Genomic DNA, 18,471 nt, shown 5'->3' with positions numbered 1-18,471 from the left:
TTGGTCAGCTGTGACCCTCGGGTCTTTCCTGGTTTTGTGCCTAATGAGTTTTTCCCAATCCTGCTCTCGCACTGGATTTCAGCCCTTAAATAAACTCAACTGGCAGGTGTCCATATTGAACGTCAACCAGTTTTGGAAGCACTATTTTTCTAATTTATCAAGGGCCCTAAGTCACTTTGAATTCTATTCTGACCTTCCAGAGCGTTAGCAACCACACACAATTCACCGACATCCACAAATGAGGTGCACATCCTTCCATTCCGACTTTTTTTTTAAGTATTTGCTAAATGCCTCCTACGTGTCAAGCACTGTTCTGGGCGCTGGGGTCGGTATAATTTCAACAGGTCAGAGACAGATCCTGTCCTACATGGGTCTCCCAGTCCAAGAAGGAGGGAGAATAGGTTTTGAATCTCCACTTCAGTAGAATACTAATGAGCAGAACTGACCTAGGACTGGTCCCAGCATTCGGGCTCTCTCCGGTCGCCTTTACGCTGCTGTCTTTCTGAGAGTGTCCATTGGTAGAAGGGCAAAGGAGGGAGGTCAGGGAAGCTGACTTCAGGCCGACTCGGTCACTGGTGACCCCTGAGATATTTAATGGGGGTTGGGATGGGGTCTGGGATGAACTTGCGTGGAGGGGGTGAGCTTTCCGGCCTGACACCCCTGCCCCTGGTGTCATAAGGGGTTGGAATGTTACTGTGTCATCTGAAGCACCTCGACCGATGACTCCGGTGCAGGGCAGTACCGTGCAGGGACTCCTTAGCTGCTCTGGGGGGGTGCGAAAGGTAAGAAATGCAGCGTGGCTTAGTGGAAGGAGCACAGGCTCGGGAGTCAGAGGTCGGGGGTTGTAATCCCGGCTCTGCCACTTGTCAGCTGCGTGTCTCTGGGCAAGCGTGCCTCAGTTACCTCATCTGCAAAATGGGGATCATCATCAATCGTATTTATTGAGCGCTTGCTATGTGCAGAGCACTGTACTAAGCGCTTGGGAAGTACAAATTGGCAACATCTAGAGGCAGTCCCTACCCAACAGTGGGCTCACAGTCTAAAATTAAGGACAACCTGATTACCTTGTATCTACCCCAGCGCTTAGAACAAAGCTTGGCACATAGTAAGCGTTTAACAAATACCATTATTATTATTATTACTATATGCCCCCATGTAGAGCTTTATTGACTATTGGCTGAGAATCCACAAATTTAGAGCCCAAACTTGGACCGAACTGTCTTCCCCTTAGTATTGTGTTATACTTTCACTTCCTCCTGAACTGGGCTCTTACTCAGAATCTGACTACTGAGGTGGGGGGCCCTCTGTGCTGATTGTGTGTGTGTTAAGCCTTCCCCTGCCCTTCCTACCTTCTCCAAGAATAGGAGGAATCCCCGTGTAGCCCAACTTTGACTTCTCTTGGTGACTGACCCTATAAGTTGGGTGGCACTGACTGCAGACCCCTTAGGTCCTTCCAGCTTTGAATGGTGGGGCTGTTTTAGGAGCTGAAGAAAAGCAGCTGCGGGCAGCACCAGGGATCTAGACTTCCTACAACATTATCTGCTAAAATCAGTCTAGAAGGAGCCGGGATTTAAGCTTGCCCGGACCCATGCGGGGTTGGATGCCAGCTCCCCTAACCTCAGGGGATGTGGGGCCTAGCTAAGGTCCATGGAAGGCATCCATGGATCCTGGATGCATTTTTATCCCCTGGAAGGGACAGATGTACATTACGCTACGTGCATTACCCAGGTAATGCAACATAATGTAATACGGGATCTTTTACAGAAATTTGCAGATTCTAGGGGGTGTCCCTATTAGGGACACCCAACTGCCCTTCTCTTACCAGATTCCCAGTGGGGACACCTGACCTAACCCCCTATCCTTTCTCCCAGAGTGTTTCCTTCCCAGGTCCCCTGAAACGGGACCCTCTGCCTTGGACTTGGGGGCAGGAGCCAAGGCGTAGGCAGACTTTTCACTCATTCATTCAGTCGTATTTATGGAGCGCTTACCGTGTGCAAAGCACTGTACTAAGCACTTGGGAGAGTTCAATACAACAACGAACAGACACATTCCCTGCTCATAAGCTCACAGTCTAAAGGGGGAGGCAGACATGAATATACATAAAAATTGGGATCTGAGATTGAAATCCTGAACAAAAAGGCGTCTGGGGCCCTATCGGTACTGGTGGACAGTAGTAGTAGTGACGGTATTTAAGCACATACTGAGTGTGTGTTTTGTGAGAAGCAGTGTGGGTCAGTGGAAAGAGCCCGGGCTTTGGAGTCAGAGGTCATGGGTTCAAATCCCAGCTCCACTAACTGTCAGCTGTGTGACTTTGGGCAAGTCACTTAACTTCTCTGGGCCTCAGTTACCTCATCTGGAAAATGAGAATTCATTCATTCATTCATTCATTCATTCAATCGTATTTATCGAGCGCTTACTGTGTGCAGAGCACTGTACTAAGCGCTTGGGAAGTACAAGTTGGCAACAGAAAGAGACGGTCCCTAACCAACAGTGGGCTCACAGGCTGTCCCACAGGGGGCTCACAGTCTTCACCCCCATTTTACAGATGAGGTAACTGAGGTCCAGAGAAGTGAAGTGCCTTGCCCAAGGTCACACAGCTGACAGTTGGCAGAGCCGAGATCTGAACTCATGACCTCTGACTCCAAAGCCCGGGCACTTTCCATTGAAATACGCTGCTTCTCAGAACAGCACTCAGCGCTTAGAACAGCAGTGCTTTGCACATAGTAAGCGCTTAATAAATGCAATCATCATCACCTTGTATCCCCCCAGCACTTAGAACAGTGCTTTGCACATAGTAAGCACTTAATCAATCAATCAATCGTATTTATTGAGCACTTACTGTGTGCAGAGCACTGTACTAAGCGCTTGGGAAGTCCAAGTTGACAACATATAGAGACAGTCCCTACCCAACAGTGGGTTCACAGTCCAAAAGAAGCAGTCTAAAAGAAGCTGCTTCTAGAGAAGCAGCGTGGCTCAGTGGAAAGAGCCCGGGCTTTGGAGTCAGAGGTCGTGGGTTCAAATCCCGGCACCGCCACTTGTCAGCTGTGTGACGTTGGGCAAGTCACTTCACTTCTCTGGGCCTCAGTTCCCTCATCTGTAAAATGGGGATGAAGACTGTGAGCCCCTCGTGGGACAAACTGATTACCTTGTATCTACCCCAGTGCTTAGAACAGTGCATTGCACATAGTAAGCGCTTAACAAATGCCATCATTATTATTATTATACAAGGAGCATGGGCTCGGGAGTCAGAGGTCGGGGGTTGTAATCCTGGCTCTGCCACTTGTCAGCTGCGTGCCTCTGGGCAAGCGTGCCTCAGTTACCTCATCTGTAAAATGGGGATTAAGACTGTGAGCCCCGCGTGGGACAACCTGATCACCTTGTATCCCCCCAGCGCTTAGAACAGTGCTTTGCACATAGTAAGCGCTTAATAAATGCCATAATTATTATTATTATTATCATCATCATCATTATTATTACAAGTTGGCAACGGGTAGAGACGGGCCCCACACAACGCCCTCCTCCCCCCTCCCCGCCCCGGGGCATGCCGGGAGGAAACAAGATGTGGGCCGAGAGCGGCGGGGGGAGAAGCCCGCAGTGCGGGGCCGGCCGGGCGCGGCCAATGGCGAGGCCGGGCGGCGGCGCGCATGCGCTCTGCGGCCCGGGGCGGGGCCCTGTCACGCGAGGGGGCGCCGCGCGCCGGGCCGGGCTCAGAGCGGTCAGGACCGGTCCTGTCCTGTCTTGTCCCGTCCCGGCCTGCCTTGCGCGGAGTGGCTACCGCGGGGACCGAGCGGGCGAGTGCCCGCATCTCCGGCTGGACCAGCAGCAGAGGGGAGACCGCCCCCCCCCGCCGCCCCCCGTTGGCCTTGCTCCCCCGGGGGGGCCTCACTGTGAAGGTGAGAGGGTACGTGGGACTCACCCCCCCCTTCCTTCCTTCCTCTCCCATCCTTCCTTCATTCAGTCATTCAGTCATTCATTCAGTCGTATTTATTGAGCGCTCCCTGCGCGCAGAGCGCTCGGGAAGGCCAAGTTGGCACCAGAGAGAGCCGGTCCCTACCCAACAGCGGGCTCACAGTCTAGAAGCCTCCCCCATCCCCCCTGCCTTACCTGCTCCCCCTCCTTCACTCATTCATTCATTCATTCAGTCGTATTTATTGAGCGCTTGGGAAGTCCTTCCCCATCTTCGTTCATTCATTCAGTCGTATTTATTGAGCGCTCCCTGCGTGCAGAGCGCTTGGGAAGTCCTTCCCCTCCTTCATTCATTTATTCATTCAGTCGTATTTATTGAGCGTTCAGTGCGTGCAGAGCGCTTGGGAAGTCCTTCCCCATCTTCATTCATTCATTCAGTCGTATTTATTGAGCGCTCGGGAAGGCCAAGTTGGCAACAGAGAGAGCCGGTCCCTACCCAACAGCGGGCTCACAGTCTAGAAGACTCCCCATCTCCCCTGCCTTACCTCCTTCCCCTCCTTCACTCATTCATTCATTCAGTCGTATTTATTGAGTGTTCAGTGCGTGCAGAGCGCTTGGGAAGTCCTTCCCCATCTTCATTCATTCATTCAGTCGTATTTATTGAGCGCTCCCTGCGCGCAGAGCGCTTGGGAAGTCCTTCCCCTCCTTCATTCATTTATTCATTCAGTCGTATTTATTGAGCGTTCAGTGCGTGCAGAGCGCTTGGGAAGTCCTTCTCCTCCTTCACTCATTCATTCAGGCGTATTTATTGAGCGCTCCCTGCGCGCAGAGCGCTTGGGAAGGCCAAGTTGGCAACAGAGAGAGCCGGTCCCTACCCAACAGCGGGCTCACAGTCTAGAAGACTCCCCCTCCCCCCCCGCCTTACCTCCTTCCCCTCCTTCATTCATTCATTCATTCAGTCCTATTTATTGAGTGCTTACTGCGTGCAGAGCGCTTGGGAAGTCCTTCCCCGTCTTCATTCATTAATTCAGTCGTATTTAGTGAGTGCTTCCTGCGTGCAGAGCGCTTGGGAAGTCCTTCCCCATCTTCATTCATTCATTCAGTCGTATTTATTGAGCGCTCCCTGCGTGCAGAGCGCTTGGGAAGTCCTTCCCCTCCTTCATTCATTTATTCATTCAGTCGTATTTATTGAGCGTTCAGTGCGTGCAGAGCGCTTGGGAAGTCCTTCCCCATCTTCATTCATTCATTCAGTCGTATTTATTGAGCGCTCCCTGCGCGCAGAGCGCTTGGGAAGGCCAAGTTGGCAACGGAGAGAGCCGGTCCCTACCCCACAGCGGGCTCACAGTCTAGAAGACTCCCCCCCCCCCCCCCAGCCTCACCTCCTTCCCCTCCTTCATTCATTCATTCAGTCGTACTTATTGAGCGCTCACTGCGTGCAGAGCGCTTGGGAAGTCCTTCCCCATCTTCATTCATTCATTTAGTCGTATTTATTGAGCGCTCGGGAAGACCAAGTTGGCAACAGAGAGAGCCGGTCCCTACCCAACAGCGGGCTCACAGTCTAGAAGACTCCCCCTCCCCCCTGCCTTACCTCCTTCTCCTCCTTCACTCATTCATTCATTCATTCAGTCGTATTTATTGAGCGCTTACTGCGTGCAGAGCGCTTGGGAAGTCCTTCCCCATCTTCATTCATTCATTCAGTCGTATTTATTGAGCGCTCCCTGCGCGCAGAGCGCTTGGGAAGGCCAAGCTGGCAACAGAGAGAGCCGGTCCCTACCCAACAGCGGGCTCACAGTCTAGAAGACTCCCCATCCCCCCTGCCTTACCTCCTTCCCCTCCTTTATCCATTCATTCAGTCATACTTATTGAGCGCTTACTGCGTGCAGAGCGCTTGGGAAGTCCTTCCCCATCTTCATTCATTCATTCAGCCGTATTTATTGAGCGCTTACTGCGTGCAGAGCGCTTGGGAAGTCCTTCCCCATCTTCATTCATTCATTCAGTCGTATTTATTGAGCGTTCAGTGCGTGCAGAGCGCTTGGGAAGTCCTTCCCCATCTTCATTCATTCAGTCGTATTTAGCGCTTAGTATAGTGCTCTGCACACAGTAAGCGTTCAGTAAATACGACTGATGATTGAGCGTTCAGTGCGTGCAGAGCGCTTGGGAAGTCCTTCCCCATCTTCACTCATTCATTCAGTCGTATTTATTGAGCGCTCCCTGCGCGCAGAGCGCTTGGGAAGGCCAAGCTGGCAACAGAGAGAGCCGGTCCCTACCCAACAGCGGGCTCACAGTCTAGAAGACTCCCCCTCCCCCCCGCCTTACCTCCTTCCCCTCCTTCATTCATTCATTCATTCAGTCCTATTTATTGAGCGCTTAGTGCGTGCAGAGCGCTTGGGAAGTCCTTCCCCATCTTCATTCATTCATTCAGTCGTATTTATTGAGCGCTTACTGCGTGCAGAGCGCTTGGGAAGTCCTTCCCCATCTTCATTCATTCATTCAGTCGTATTTAGTGAGCGCTTCCTGCGTGCAGAGCGCTTGGGAAGTCCTTCCCCATCTTCATTCATTCATTCAGTCGTATTTATTGAGCGCTCCCTGTGTGCAGAGCGCTTGGGAAGTCCTTCCCCATCTTCGTTCATTCATTCAGTCCTATTTATTGAGCGCTTACTGCGTGCAGAGCGCTTGGGAAGTCCTTCCCCATCTTCATTCATTCATTCAGTCGTATTTATTGAGCGTTCAGTGCGTGCAGAGCGCTTGGGAAGTCCTTCCCCTCCTTCATTCATTTATTCATTGTCGTATTTATTGAGCATTCAGTACGTGCAGAGCGCTTGGGAAGTCCTTCCCCTCCTTCATTCATTCATTCAGTCGTATTTATTGAGCGCTCACTGCGCGCAGAGCGCTTGGGAAGGCCAAGTTGGCAACAGAGAGAGCCAGTCCCTACCCAACAGCGGGCTCACAGTCTAGAAGACCCCCCATCCCCCCTGCCTTACCTCTTTCCCCTCCTTCATTCATTCATTCAGTCCTATTTATTGAGCGCTTACTGTGTGCAGAGCACTGGACTAAGCGCTTGGGAAGTACAAGTTGGCAACATATGGAGACCCACCAGCGGGCTCACAGTCTAGAAGAGTCCCCATCCTCCCCGCCTTATCTCCTTCCCTTCCTTCCTTCCTTCCGTCGTATTTATTGAGCGCTTACTGTGTGCAGAGCACTGGACTAAGCGCTTGGGAAGTACAAGTTGGCAACATATGGAGACCCACCAGCAGGCTCACAGTCTAGAAGACTCCCCATCCCCCCCGACTTACCTCCTTCCCTTCCTTCCTTCCTTCCTTCCTTCCTTCCTTCCTTCATTCATTCAACCGTATTTATTGAGCACTTACTGTATGCAGAGCACTGGACTAAGCGCTTGGGAAGTACAAGTTGGCACCATATGGAGACGGTCCCTACCCAACAGCAGGCTCACAGTCTAGAAGACTCCCCATCCCCCCGCCTTACCTCTTTCCTCTCCCCACAGCACCTGTATATATGTTTGTACATATTCATTACTCCCTTTATGTATTTTACTTGTACATATTTATTCTATTTATTTTATTTGGTGTATATGTTTTGTTTTGTCGTCTGTCTCCCCCTTCTAGACAGTGAGCCCGCTGTTGGGTAGGGACCGTCTCTATGTGTTGCCAACTTGTTCTTCCCAAGCGCTCAGTACAGTGCTCTGCACACAGTAAGCGCTCAATATATGTTGCCAACTTGTACTTCCCAAGCGCTTAGTAAAGTGCTCTGCACACAGTAAGCGCTCAATAAATACGATCGAATGAAAGAATGAATCTCCCCTGCCTTACCTCCTTCCCCTCCCAACAGCACCTGTATATATGTATATATGTTTGTACGTATTTATTACTCCATTTATTTATTTTACTTGTACATATTGTATTTATTTTATTTGGTTTATATGTTTTGTTTTGTCGTCTGTCTCCCCCTTCTAGACTGTGAGCCCGCTGTTGGGTAGGGACCGCCTGTATACGTTGCCAACTTGTACTTCCCAAGCGCTTAGTGCAGTGCTGTGCACACAGCAAGCTCTCAATAAATACGATTGAATGAATGAATGAATCCCCCCCCGCCTTACCTCCTTCCCCTCCCCACAGCACCTGTATATATGTATATAGGTTGGTACATGGTTATTACTTTATTTTACTTGTATATATTTGTTCTGTTTATTTTATTTTGTTAATATGTTTTGTTTTGTCGTCCGTCCGTCCTTCTAGACTGTGAGCCCGCTGTTGGGTAGGGACCGTCCCTATGTCTTGCCAGCTTGTACTTCCCAAGCGCTTAGTACAGTGCTCTGCACACAGTGCTCAATACGATTGAATGAATGAATGAATAAATACGATTGAGTGAATGAATGAAAAGGGTTAGTGGGAGCATGCACAAAAATGGGGGTATGCTGGGGAGTAAGGGCGATTGGTGGGATGCATTGGGGGAGTGCAGAGAGGGGAGGGAGCCCAGTGCATGGGGGATGGGCTGCAGGCTGGGCTCTGGGAGATGGGGAGGGGGGTCCAGAAAGCATCCCCAGGATAAAGGGGCAGGGCTTCGTGGGTACCACCTTACCCCGGCCCCCTCCGGGCATCCTCCACTCCGTGCCCCAGCCCTAGGGGACATTGTCCTTCTCTTGCTTCTTTGGCTCCAGGGAAGTGCCCTTGTCCCCGCAGCATCCCTGGGGCCCCAGCCCTGGAAATCCAGCCTCCCGCTTTCTGGGTGATGTCCTGAGGGCCCTGAGGAAGTTCAGCGGCTTGGCTTCTCCTCCCTCCACTGTTCCTCTGGAGAGCAAGCTCCCTGGGGGCTGGGCTGGGCAGGATCAGCCCTGCCCTGGAGCCTTCCGTGGCTCTGGCTCAGTGAAAGGAGCTCGGGCTTCAGAGTCAGAGGTCATGGGTCCTAATCCCGGCCCCGCCACATGTCTGCTGTGTGACCTTGGGCAATCACGTCACTTCTCTGAGCCTCAGTTACCTCATCTGGAAAATGGGGATTAAGACTGTGAGCCTCACGTGGGACAGCCTGATGACCTTGTACCCCCCCGCCAGCACTTAGAACAGTGCTTCACACATAGTAAGCGCTTAACAAATGCCATCATTAGTATTATTATCCCCACTGTCGGTGTGTTGGGGAGGCAGGGGCAGAGAGGGCAGGTGCCCGGCTCTGCCGGGGGCACACTCTTCCCCCCCACCCAGAGAGACTAAGGTCCTACATCTGGGGAAGCTTGTCCAGAGGCCCCCCCGAATGCACCTCTTTCCAGAGGGAGTCGTAGCTCCTTCCACCCACCGCCCTTGGTCAGAGCCTCTCTGTGCAGTGCTCTGCTCTCCGGCGTTTCCAGGGGGAGGGGGAAGAGAGACAGAGGAGGAGGAGAGGGCATCGGCCGTGCACCGGCCGTGACGCGGCTCCCAAAGCCACCTCCCCCCAAGCCGTCCTTCCTGTAGGAAGAGGATGCCCAGTCACTCCGGACCGGGAAGCCAGCAAGAGGGGGCCTCCTGGTCAGGCAGAGCCATGGGGGAGGAAGGTCAGGGGCGAAGGGGAAGGAGGAGATGCCTGTCCTCAGCCGGACCTCCAAGGAGGAAGAGGAGGGGACTGCAGACGTGCGGCTGGGAGGGAGGGGAAAGGAGGAAACGAATCGGGGCAGGGAGCAAAGCCCATGTCCTTCTGGGATAGGGAGAGCGTGGTCAGTCATGTGCCCTTCCAAATCTCACCGAGAGGTAGGGTGTTGGCGTCTCTTCTGCCGGGTTTCGAGGACTGAAAGCATCCCTCTGCCCCCGCCCACCCTCATTGCCCATTTCAGCAGACCGCCTACACGCTCCCAGGGGTCGTGGCCGTCTCTATCTGGGCTTTCCTCGTCCTCGCCTCTTCCGACGCCTCGTCTCCTCCCCGGGATGGCCTGGATCTGGGCCGTGGCCGGCCTTGGTGGCCCCAGGATGCCAGGGACCTGTGCTGAGGCCTCCCCGTCGTTGGAGAGGGAAAGAATCGTAGCATTTTAGTCGCAAGACGACGTTATGTAACGCCCACTCCTTTCGCAGAGTCGGCTGGGGTTTAATTACCGGGACAAAGTTATTCCTTTGGACTTTGGAGGCCGGAGTGGCTATTCCAATGCAGTAGGCGAATCTGGGAGATAAGGGAGTGAAAGTAATCACCCCCGTGCCTTTGTGCCGGGAGTTTTGGGAACAGTGACTGGGCGCTAGATTGGATGGGCAGGTGCTGGGTTTGCAGCGTGGATGGGCTGAGGAGGGAATCAATCAATCAATCAATCGTATTTATTGAGCGCTTACTATGTGCAGAGCACTGTACTAAGCGCTTGGGAAGTACAAATTGGCATCACATAGAGACAGTCCCTACCCAACAGTGGGCTCACAGTCTAAAAGGGGGAGACAGAGAACAGAACCAAACATACCAACAAAATAAAATAAGTAGGATAGAAATGTACAAGTAAAATAAATAAATAAATAGATAAATAGAGTAATAAATATGTACAACCATATATACATATATACAGGTGCTGTGGGGAAGGGAAGGAGGTAAGACGGGAGGATGGAGAGGGGGACGAGGGGGAGAGGAAAGAAGGGGCTAAGTCTGGGAAGGCCTCCTGGAGGAGGTGAGCTCTCAGCAGGGCCTTGAAGGGAGGAAGAGAGCTAGCTTGGCGGATGGGCAGAGGGAGGGCATTCCAGGCCCGGGGGATGACGTGGGCCGGGGGTCGATGGCGGGACAGGCGAGAGCGAGGTACAGTGAGGAGATTAGTGGTGGAGGAGCGGAGGGTGCGGGCTGGGCAGTAGAAGGAGAGAAGGGAGGTGAGGTAGGAGGGGGCGAGGTGATGGAGAGCCTTGAAGCCCAGGGTGAGGAGTTTCTGCTTGATGCGCAGATTGATCGGTAGCCATTGGAGGTTTTTGAGGAGGGGAGTAATATGTCCAGAGCGTTTCTGGACAAAGATAATCCGGGCAGCAGCATGAAGTATGGATTGAAGTGGAGAGAGACACGAGGATGGGAGATCAGAGAGAAGGCTAGTGCAGTAGTCCAGACGGGATAGGAAGTGGTGCCAAGGTGACTGCAGAGGGACGGGGATGGATTTCTATTCATCACCTTCCTCTCCAGGACGGCCTCTTGTCTCTGCTCTCACTTGGGGCTCACAAGCTTCCTGGGAGACCAGGTTGAATGGAGACATTTATTCCCACCTATCGGAGGAGAAAGCGGAGGCCCCAAGGACACACAGGTCTCCTGAGTCTCCGCCCTGGGGGGTAGGGGACCTGACTGCCCCTTACCCCCTCCTCACACTCTCCCCTGTTGCTGCTGCTGCCCTGTGATTTCACCACAGAATCAGCCTGGCTGTTCTGGAGACCCAGGGCTTGTGGTCTTAATGATGATGATAATACTACTACTAATTGTGGTACCGGTTAAATGCTCTTTATTACTAAGCACCGGTGTAGATATAAGGTAATCAGGTTGGGCACATTGTACGTAGGTGAGAGAATAGTATTGAGTCGCCATTTAACAGATGAAGAAACTGAGGCACGGAGAAGTTAGGTGGCTGGCCCAAGGTCACTCAGCAGGCAAAAGGCGGAGCTGGGATTAGAATCCAAGTCCTCTGGCTCACGGGCCCCAGGCTCTTTCTACTAGGCTGCCTTGCCCCGAAATCGATGCTTTTTCACCACTTGAGCCTACTGGTGGGAGACCCTTAAGTTTCTCCTCCAAGAGGTGTCAACTGAGCATCTTCTCCGTACAAGACAGGGCTTGTTCCCATTTCCGTTACACTCCAAGGCAGTGCTGTCGTCCGTGGGGAATCTGTTTCCGTGATCGTCCAGAAATCTAAGACCCTGGGCCGAACGGAAATAAGGCATCAGGCAGGAGACTAATTCCATTTGCCTTGCCTCTCTGGATCGCAAGCGTGTGTTTTTTCGGGGGCTCAAAGTTTGGGTTGGAGCCCTGTGAGCGCACTTGCTGCCTGCCGGTGCTTTGGGCCGAGGATTAGGAAGGAAGGGCTGAGATCCTGGTGGTGATGTGTAGGTGAGGCCCAGACAAAGTCTTCAACCAAACAGTAGCCATGACTGGCGTGAGAGCTATAGAATAAACCCCGATTTTCTGGTCCGGAATTTAATTCTTTCTCTCCTCCCTAACCTGCAACCAGTTTTGGGGTGTTCCTTCCTTGCCCGGTGTATCTTCCGAAGGTGGGGGTGGTGGCGGAAGCGATGGAGTTGGTCAGTGTCTCCGGGTCTTTTCTCGCCGGGCCATCGCGAGGCCTGAGGGAGGCCGTGACCACCGCCTTCAACTGCGGTCCTGGGTAGCCGGGAGACGAGGGTGAAGGGATGGGGTGGGCTGGAAACACCCAAGGAGGGGGTCTGTCCCTTGGCAGAGAGAGCTGAGATTTGAGGGGAAGCTGCATGCCTGGTGGGATCCCCCCAAAGTCCTGCAACCCCCAGCCCTTCTGGGTTTATCTTTGCGGAAGGGCAACCACGGCCAGGGGAGAGGATTCCGGTCTCCGACCCCCGCCCTTGCCTCTCGGCTCTGGGGTGGCTGTCCGGCGGTGGCCAGCCCTAACACTCTGCGTCTCACCTTAGCTGCATCATGTCTGACCGGAAGGCTGTCATCAAGAATGCGGACATGTCTGAGGACATGCAGCAAGATGCAGTGGACTGCGCGACGCAGGCCATGGAGAAGTACAACATAGAGAAAGACATCGCTGCCTACATCAAGAAGGTACGGGGGCGTTGGGACGGGGAGCGGGGGGACACTGATCTTTGCCTGGAGAGAGGCTAAGGGTCATCACCCCCTGCGGGTTTTCTCGCCATTGACTTTGAGATGCTCAAAGGGCCTTTGCGGGTTCCATTTTTGCTTTCCCCAAGAGGCAGTCAACCATCCATCCATGGTGTTTGAGTGCCTCCTCTGTGCAGAGCACTGCACTAAGTGCTTAGGGGAAAGTACCCTAGAGTGAGTTAGAAGCGATCCTTGCCTTCAAGGAATTTAGTGTCAAGGGCAGGGTTTGCCCTCCCATTTTACAGACGGGGAAACTGAGGCCCAGAGAAATTAGGGACTCACCTCAGGTCCCCTGGAGGTTGAGTGGAAGCTGGCACTCTTTGGAAGTGGGGAGGAAGGAAAATCACATTCCAGACCATCCAGGGGTAGGTGCCATCTTCCTGACGTTTGCCCTTGTGGGTTTCCAATGGTAGGGCAAGCCTGTGGCTCTCACCCGAGGGGTTTTCTGGTGCAGAATCCTCCACCCAGACCCGAGCGCCACTAAGCAGGGCGGAAAAGGGCAGACAGATTCCCACCTGGATGGGAAAGGCCCAGAACCCTGGTTTTTCTGTCCCCTCAGTTCTTTTGTATCTGCCTGCTGGGCTCCCAGGCTGTTCCAACACCCCATCTTGCCAAAATCCTCCTGGCTTTTGGGCCCTGCATCCCTGGAGCTGCACACAGATTGGTGCAAGATCCACTCTGGCTCTGTACTGAGAACATGAGGCCTCCTTCTTGCCGGTCTGCACTCCGCCTCCCCCTTGAGAGCAATCTGATTTGGAGGAACAGTTTAATAATAGGAGTTGTGATATTTGTTCAGCCCTTATTATATGCCAAGCACTGTACTAAGTGTCAGGGTAGATATAATACAAACAGGTCGGAGACGATCCCCGTCCCCCGTAGGGCTTGCAGTCTAAGGGGGGAGGGAGAACAGGTGTTTCAACCCCATTTTAACAGATATGGAAACTGAGGAGTTACCCAACATCATCCAGCACAAGCCTTGGGGCCAATATTAGAACCTTAATCTCCTGATGCCCAGGCTGTTTCAACTAGGTCACAGTGCTTCTCAGCATGTGGGAGTTTCCGTGAGAGTGCTGAGGTGCACCGGTGAGGAGTCCCTTTGGCAGGTAGCAGTGTCAGAAAGCTCCCTTCCTCCTCTTCCCCCTCCTGCCTCTAGTCTGGGGGACTCTGAGGTTAAAGAGCCCCATGACTCTGGACTTTCAATCCATTCGTGGTAATTATTGAGCGCTTTGTGTGTGCAGAGCACTGTACTAAGCGCATGGGTGAGTACACTACAATAGCCTGACAGAGTTGGTAGACACATTCCCTGCCCACAGCGAGCCTATAGTCTAGAGGGGGAGAGTTCCCTAAATGCATTGTGCCTAGAAGCGGCTTCAGTATCAGGGCTACCACAGGAAGGGGCTGCAAATAATAATAATAATAATGGTATTTATTAAGTGCTCACTATGTGCAAAGCACTGTTCTAAGCGCTGGGGAGGTTACAAGGTGATCAGGTTGTCCCACGGGGGGCTCACAGTCTTCATCCCCATTTTACAGATGAGGTAACTGAGGCACAGAGAAGTTAAGAGTGGCTCAATGGAAAGAGCACGGGCTTTGGAGTCAGAGGTCATGGGTTCAAATCCCGGCTCTGCCAGTTGTCAGCTGTGTGACTCTGGGCAAGTCACTTCACCTCTCTGGGCCTCAGTTCCCTCATCTGTAAAATGGGGATTGAGACTGTGAGCCCCCCGCGGGACAACCTGATCACCTTGTAACCACCCCAGGGCTTAGAACAGTGCTTTGCACAGAGTAAGCACTTAACAAATACCATTATTAGTATTATTAAGTGACTTGCCCAAAGTCACACAACTGACAATTGGCAGAGCTGGGGTCCGAACCCACGACCTCTGACTCCGAAGCCCGGGCTCTTTCCACCGAGCCACGCTGCTTCTCTATGTGCTTCTGTGTGCCCCAGCCCCGCTATTGATCCAGCAGGCTGGGAACCAGGGGTCCTGGGTTTCAGTTCCACCTGCCAGGACCTGGTAGCGATAGGGAAGGTTTGCAGCCGAAGGGTTAGGTGGGCCGGCCCAGTGGGAGAGGCAAAAACCCACGGCAACTATTGAGGCCACCACCCTCGGGTTGCGGTCCCACAGTATGGCTCCGGTTCTCTGCCTCGGTCAGTCCAGTCCGAGGTGAGCTCTGTGTGTCGAGGACCTTTGGGCACGCGACTGTGCGCTGCACCCCTTCCCACCTACCAGTTGCCCTCTGCGCACCAGAAGGAAAGTGACCGGAAGGACCCAGAGGACGCAAAAAGCACCATACGAGCGGCTGGTATTATAAATGTTTCTTCCCTAAACCCCACTGCTGCTCCCGCTTTGCCTTTCGGTCCTGAATTTGGGGCACGTGTCCACCAGCTCGCTCGTATTGTGGCCTCCCAAGCTGTTAGGACGGTGCTCGGCAAACAGTAAGTGCTCCATAAATACCAGTGATTGAGATCTCAGGACTGAGGCACATCCACTGTTCACGCCGAGAGACTCCATGGCCATGCCCAGGGTGCGGGACTCTGGAGGCTCTGGACTAAGGGCTGTTTGTTGACAGTAATAATAATAATAATGGCTTTTATTAAGCGCTTACTACGTACAGAGCACTGTTCTAAGCGGTGGGGAGGTTACAAGGTGATCAGGTTGTCCCGTGGGGGGCTCACAGTCTTCATCCCCATTTTACAGATGAGGGAACTGAGGCCCATAGAAGTGAAGTGACTTGACCAAAGTCACACAGCTGACTATTGGCGGAGCCGGGATTTGAACCCACGGCCTCTGACTCCAAAGCCCGGGCTCTTTCCACTGAGCCACAGTAGGTCGTTAATGATTAATACGAGCCCGGCTGCAGTGGGGAGAGGGGAGGAGGAAGCCGGGACCCCCAGAATCAGCTCTTTGGCGGAGGTGGTGGTGGTGGGGCAGAGAGGGACACCCGAGTAGAAGCCATTGGTACTTTTGTCGCCGTGAAAAGATTCGGCCCTTCCCATCCTGACGACTGCCTTCTTTTTTCCCCGCAGGAATTTGACAAGAAATACAACCCCACCTGGCACTGCATCGTGGGGCGGAATTTTGGTAGCTACGTCACGCACGAGACCAAGCACTTCATCTATTTTTACTTGGGTCAAGTGGCCATCCTCCTCTTCAAGTCCGGCTAGGGCCGGGGGCGCCAGGCGGAGCTGGGACTGAAAAGCACCGATGGCGAGCGCCCGGATTCCCTTTCCAATGGCTCTGCTACTGCATGGACTGTATACTCGACTTCATGTGTATATGTTGCAGTAAAAAAAAAAAAAAAAATACCCACTTCTGTTTAGTTGCCCGGGGAAAGAGGCTGCTTTGGTTTATTTAAGTTTTTCCCCTTTGGTTGTATTGCACTAGAAAAACCTCTCTCTCGGAAACGAACCGGGCGCGCTTCCGAAACGAAACAACCCAGGGCCTTTGGAAAAAAGGGGGATAAAACTGTGCAGCAGTTGTCCCTCCCTGGGGCAGATCCCCGGCTGTGGGATTCTTGGCCTTGGTGTCCGCCCCGGGGCTGGCCTCCCTTCCTCCCCCTGGGGCAGGGGATGGGCCGGCTCAGGGCTTGTTTAGGGGGCAGGGGTGAGGCAGACAGCAGGCCGTGGGGGAAGAGTGGAAACCCCATCCATGTCCCCCCTGCTTCCCCCAAACTGGTTGGGTAGGAGTGGCTCCCTTGGTGTTACCAGACCGAGACTGTTTTCCCTGACGCTAGCCTGTGCTCCGTGGGCGGGGAGAGGGGATGGGTCTCCTGCTTTCCCAGCTCTTCCTGGTGACCCCCACAGAGGTGGCGGATCTGGCTCTGACCAGGGCTCCCCGGCTGGCCATTAGGGCCTGACGTCGTGGCGTCCTGCCCTTCGGACGCCAGTGACCGGGTGGCCGGCCCGAGGCGGGGGGCACCGTCTCTTTAGTCTGAACCTGGTCAGCCTGGATGTCCCCGTGGACCGCAGGCTTGTGGTCATCTTGCCAGCCTACGGGACCCTTCCTCGAACCTACCTGACGCGGAGGATTCCCCAGAGGGCTCTAAGGTGTGGTCGGGGATCCTGGATGTGGGTTGGGATGGGGGTGTGTGATGTAAATGGGCAGCGGGCTGGCCTCCCCATTGCTCCCTGGCCTGTGGCAGAGCCCGGGGGCCTGGTTTGGAGGGGATTGAAGGCGGGGAGGGGCCCCGGGAGGTGGAGGGGTGTGTCGGGGTGACAGGCTGTTGGCCCCCTTGTCAAGGGGAGACGCCGCTGAGCTGCGATGTCATGAATCTCGTTCCAAAATACCATGTGTGTGGGCTAGGGAGGGGTGGGAGGCGGGGCGTGAGGAGTTCTGGGGGAAGGGTGGCCTTGCTCCTTCCTACCAAGCCCTTGGCCAAAGCGAGGGGGGAGGAAGGGAGGGCATGGTGGCCACCCTGCTCCCCGCTCAAAGACGCCCGGGTGTGTGTGTGTGTACGTGTGGGGGGGGTGTCCATCCTGTGTTCCTTGTGCTGCAAATGCCCCTCGTGGGAATCTGCCTGTGACTAAGCCACGTTGGCAACATGTGTCCTTGATCTCAGTCTCATATTTTTTTTTTTTAAGAACATTTAAAACTGTTCTCCGCCCAGTATGGCTAGCGTGAGCCAGAATGGAAACATTTCTTTCCTCTCCCTCGGGAGCAGGGCAGCTTGTTCTCATCCCCCCTTGTTCCGCCGCGGCCCTCTCTTGTGGACATTAAAGGTGGATTGATGCACTCTGGGCTGACTGGTTTGGTTCTTCCCCGCTCTGGGGAGGGGGCTGAGGCTTGGGAATGTCCGGGGCTGGGAAAGAGCCCCGGGCTGAACTCCGGCCCCAGGGGGGGATTGGGATTTCTGGATTTGGTGGGAGTTTTGGGGGCGGGCGCGGCCTGGAGTCTCCATCCTCCCAGAGCCGTGATCCTCTTGCCCTTTCCGTGGTCCCATGGAGGGCCTGGATTGGGATGGGGTGTTGAGGGGTGGCTTTGGGAAGAGCTAGAGTAGTGTCCCTAACAGGGTCCGCCCCATCCCGCCCGATGGCTTCCATTCTCAGGTCCCAATCTAGCGGAGGGGTGGGGTGGGTCCTGGCTGCAAGGGGAGCTGCGGGACTGAGGGTGACCTTTGACTTGTGAAATTTGCTCCTCTCCAGGACCGGTTCCCGAGACTCAGTTTCCCACCCTACTTCCCAGGCAGGCAGAGTCACCCCCCGGGGGCGGAGGGTGGGGTGGTGAGGCCGATGCCAGTCCGCAGAGCCGAAAGGCAGCTGCTGAATGGAGTTGGACAGTTGGATCTGGCGGGGGCCTGGCGTGGCAGCCGGGCGTCGGGAAGGGAAAAAAAATAAAATAATAATGTTGGTATTTGTTAAGCGCTTACTATGTGCCAAGCACTGTTCTAAGGGAAGACGGGCTGAGGGCTGCCCCCCTACCCCCGGGGCCTCACACTCAACTGGCGCCTGACTTCTTGCCAGGTTTGCAGGTGAGGGTGCGTGTCGATCCAGTGGAAAGAGCCCGGGCTTTGGAGTCAGAGGTCATGGGTTCAAATCCGGGCTCCATCAGCTGTGTGACTTTGGGCAAGTCACTTAACTTCTCTGGGCCTCAGTTACCTCATCTGTAAAATGGGGATTAAGACCGTGAGCCCCCCCGTGGGGCAACCTGATTACCTTGTAACCTCCCCGGCGCTTAGAACAGTGCTTTGCACATAGTAAGCGCTTAATAAATGCCATCATTATTATTATTATTATCAATCAATGGCATTCATTGAGGGCCTATGGTGTGCCCGGTACCATAGTAAGCGTTTGGGAGA

At 53.9% G+C, this 18,471-nt stretch overlaps 1 protein-coding gene across 2 annotated transcripts; it reads left to right on the top strand.

Moving 5' to 3' along the window:
• Positions 1-762: 762 nt before the first annotated feature.
• On the top strand, positions 763-17,408 carry DYNLL2 (dynein light chain LC8-type 2). Of its 2 annotated transcripts, none has more exons than XM_038759848.1 (3): positions 763-782; positions 12,480-12,618; positions 15,704-17,408. In XM_038759848.1, the coding sequence occupies exons 2-3, from the start codon at positions 12,487-12,489 to the stop codon at positions 15,839-15,841; spliced, it is 270 nt and encodes an 89-aa protein (XP_038615776.1). In that variant the 5' UTR covers positions 763-782; positions 12,480-12,486; the 3' UTR covers positions 15,842-17,408. The 2 variants fall into 2 exon arrangements, with proteins under 2 accessions (XP_038615776.1, XP_038615775.1); XM_038759847.1 differs by lacking the exon at positions 763-782 and adding an exon at positions 3,689-3,893.
• Positions 17,409-18,471: the final 1,063 nt, after the last annotated feature.

Source organism: Tachyglossus aculeatus, chromosome 17, assembly GCF_015852505.1.
Source record: "Tachyglossus aculeatus isolate mTacAcu1 chromosome 17, mTacAcu1.pri, whole genome shotgun sequence".
NCBI lineage: Eukaryota > Metazoa > Chordata > Mammalia > Monotremata > Tachyglossidae > Tachyglossus > Tachyglossus aculeatus.
Note: the sequence above shows the minus strand (reverse complement) of the source record. Positions and strands in the feature narration are given on the sequence as shown.

Coding starts and splice junctions, on each gene's coding strand:
- DYNLL2 (XM_038759848.1), top strand. CDS start 12,487: ATGTCTGACCGGAAGGCTGTCATCAAGAATGCGGACATGTCTGAGGAC. Junction 12,619..15,703: donor TCGCTGCCTACATCAAGAAG/GTACGGGGGCGT, acceptor TTTTCCCCGCAG/GAATTTGACAAGAAATACAA.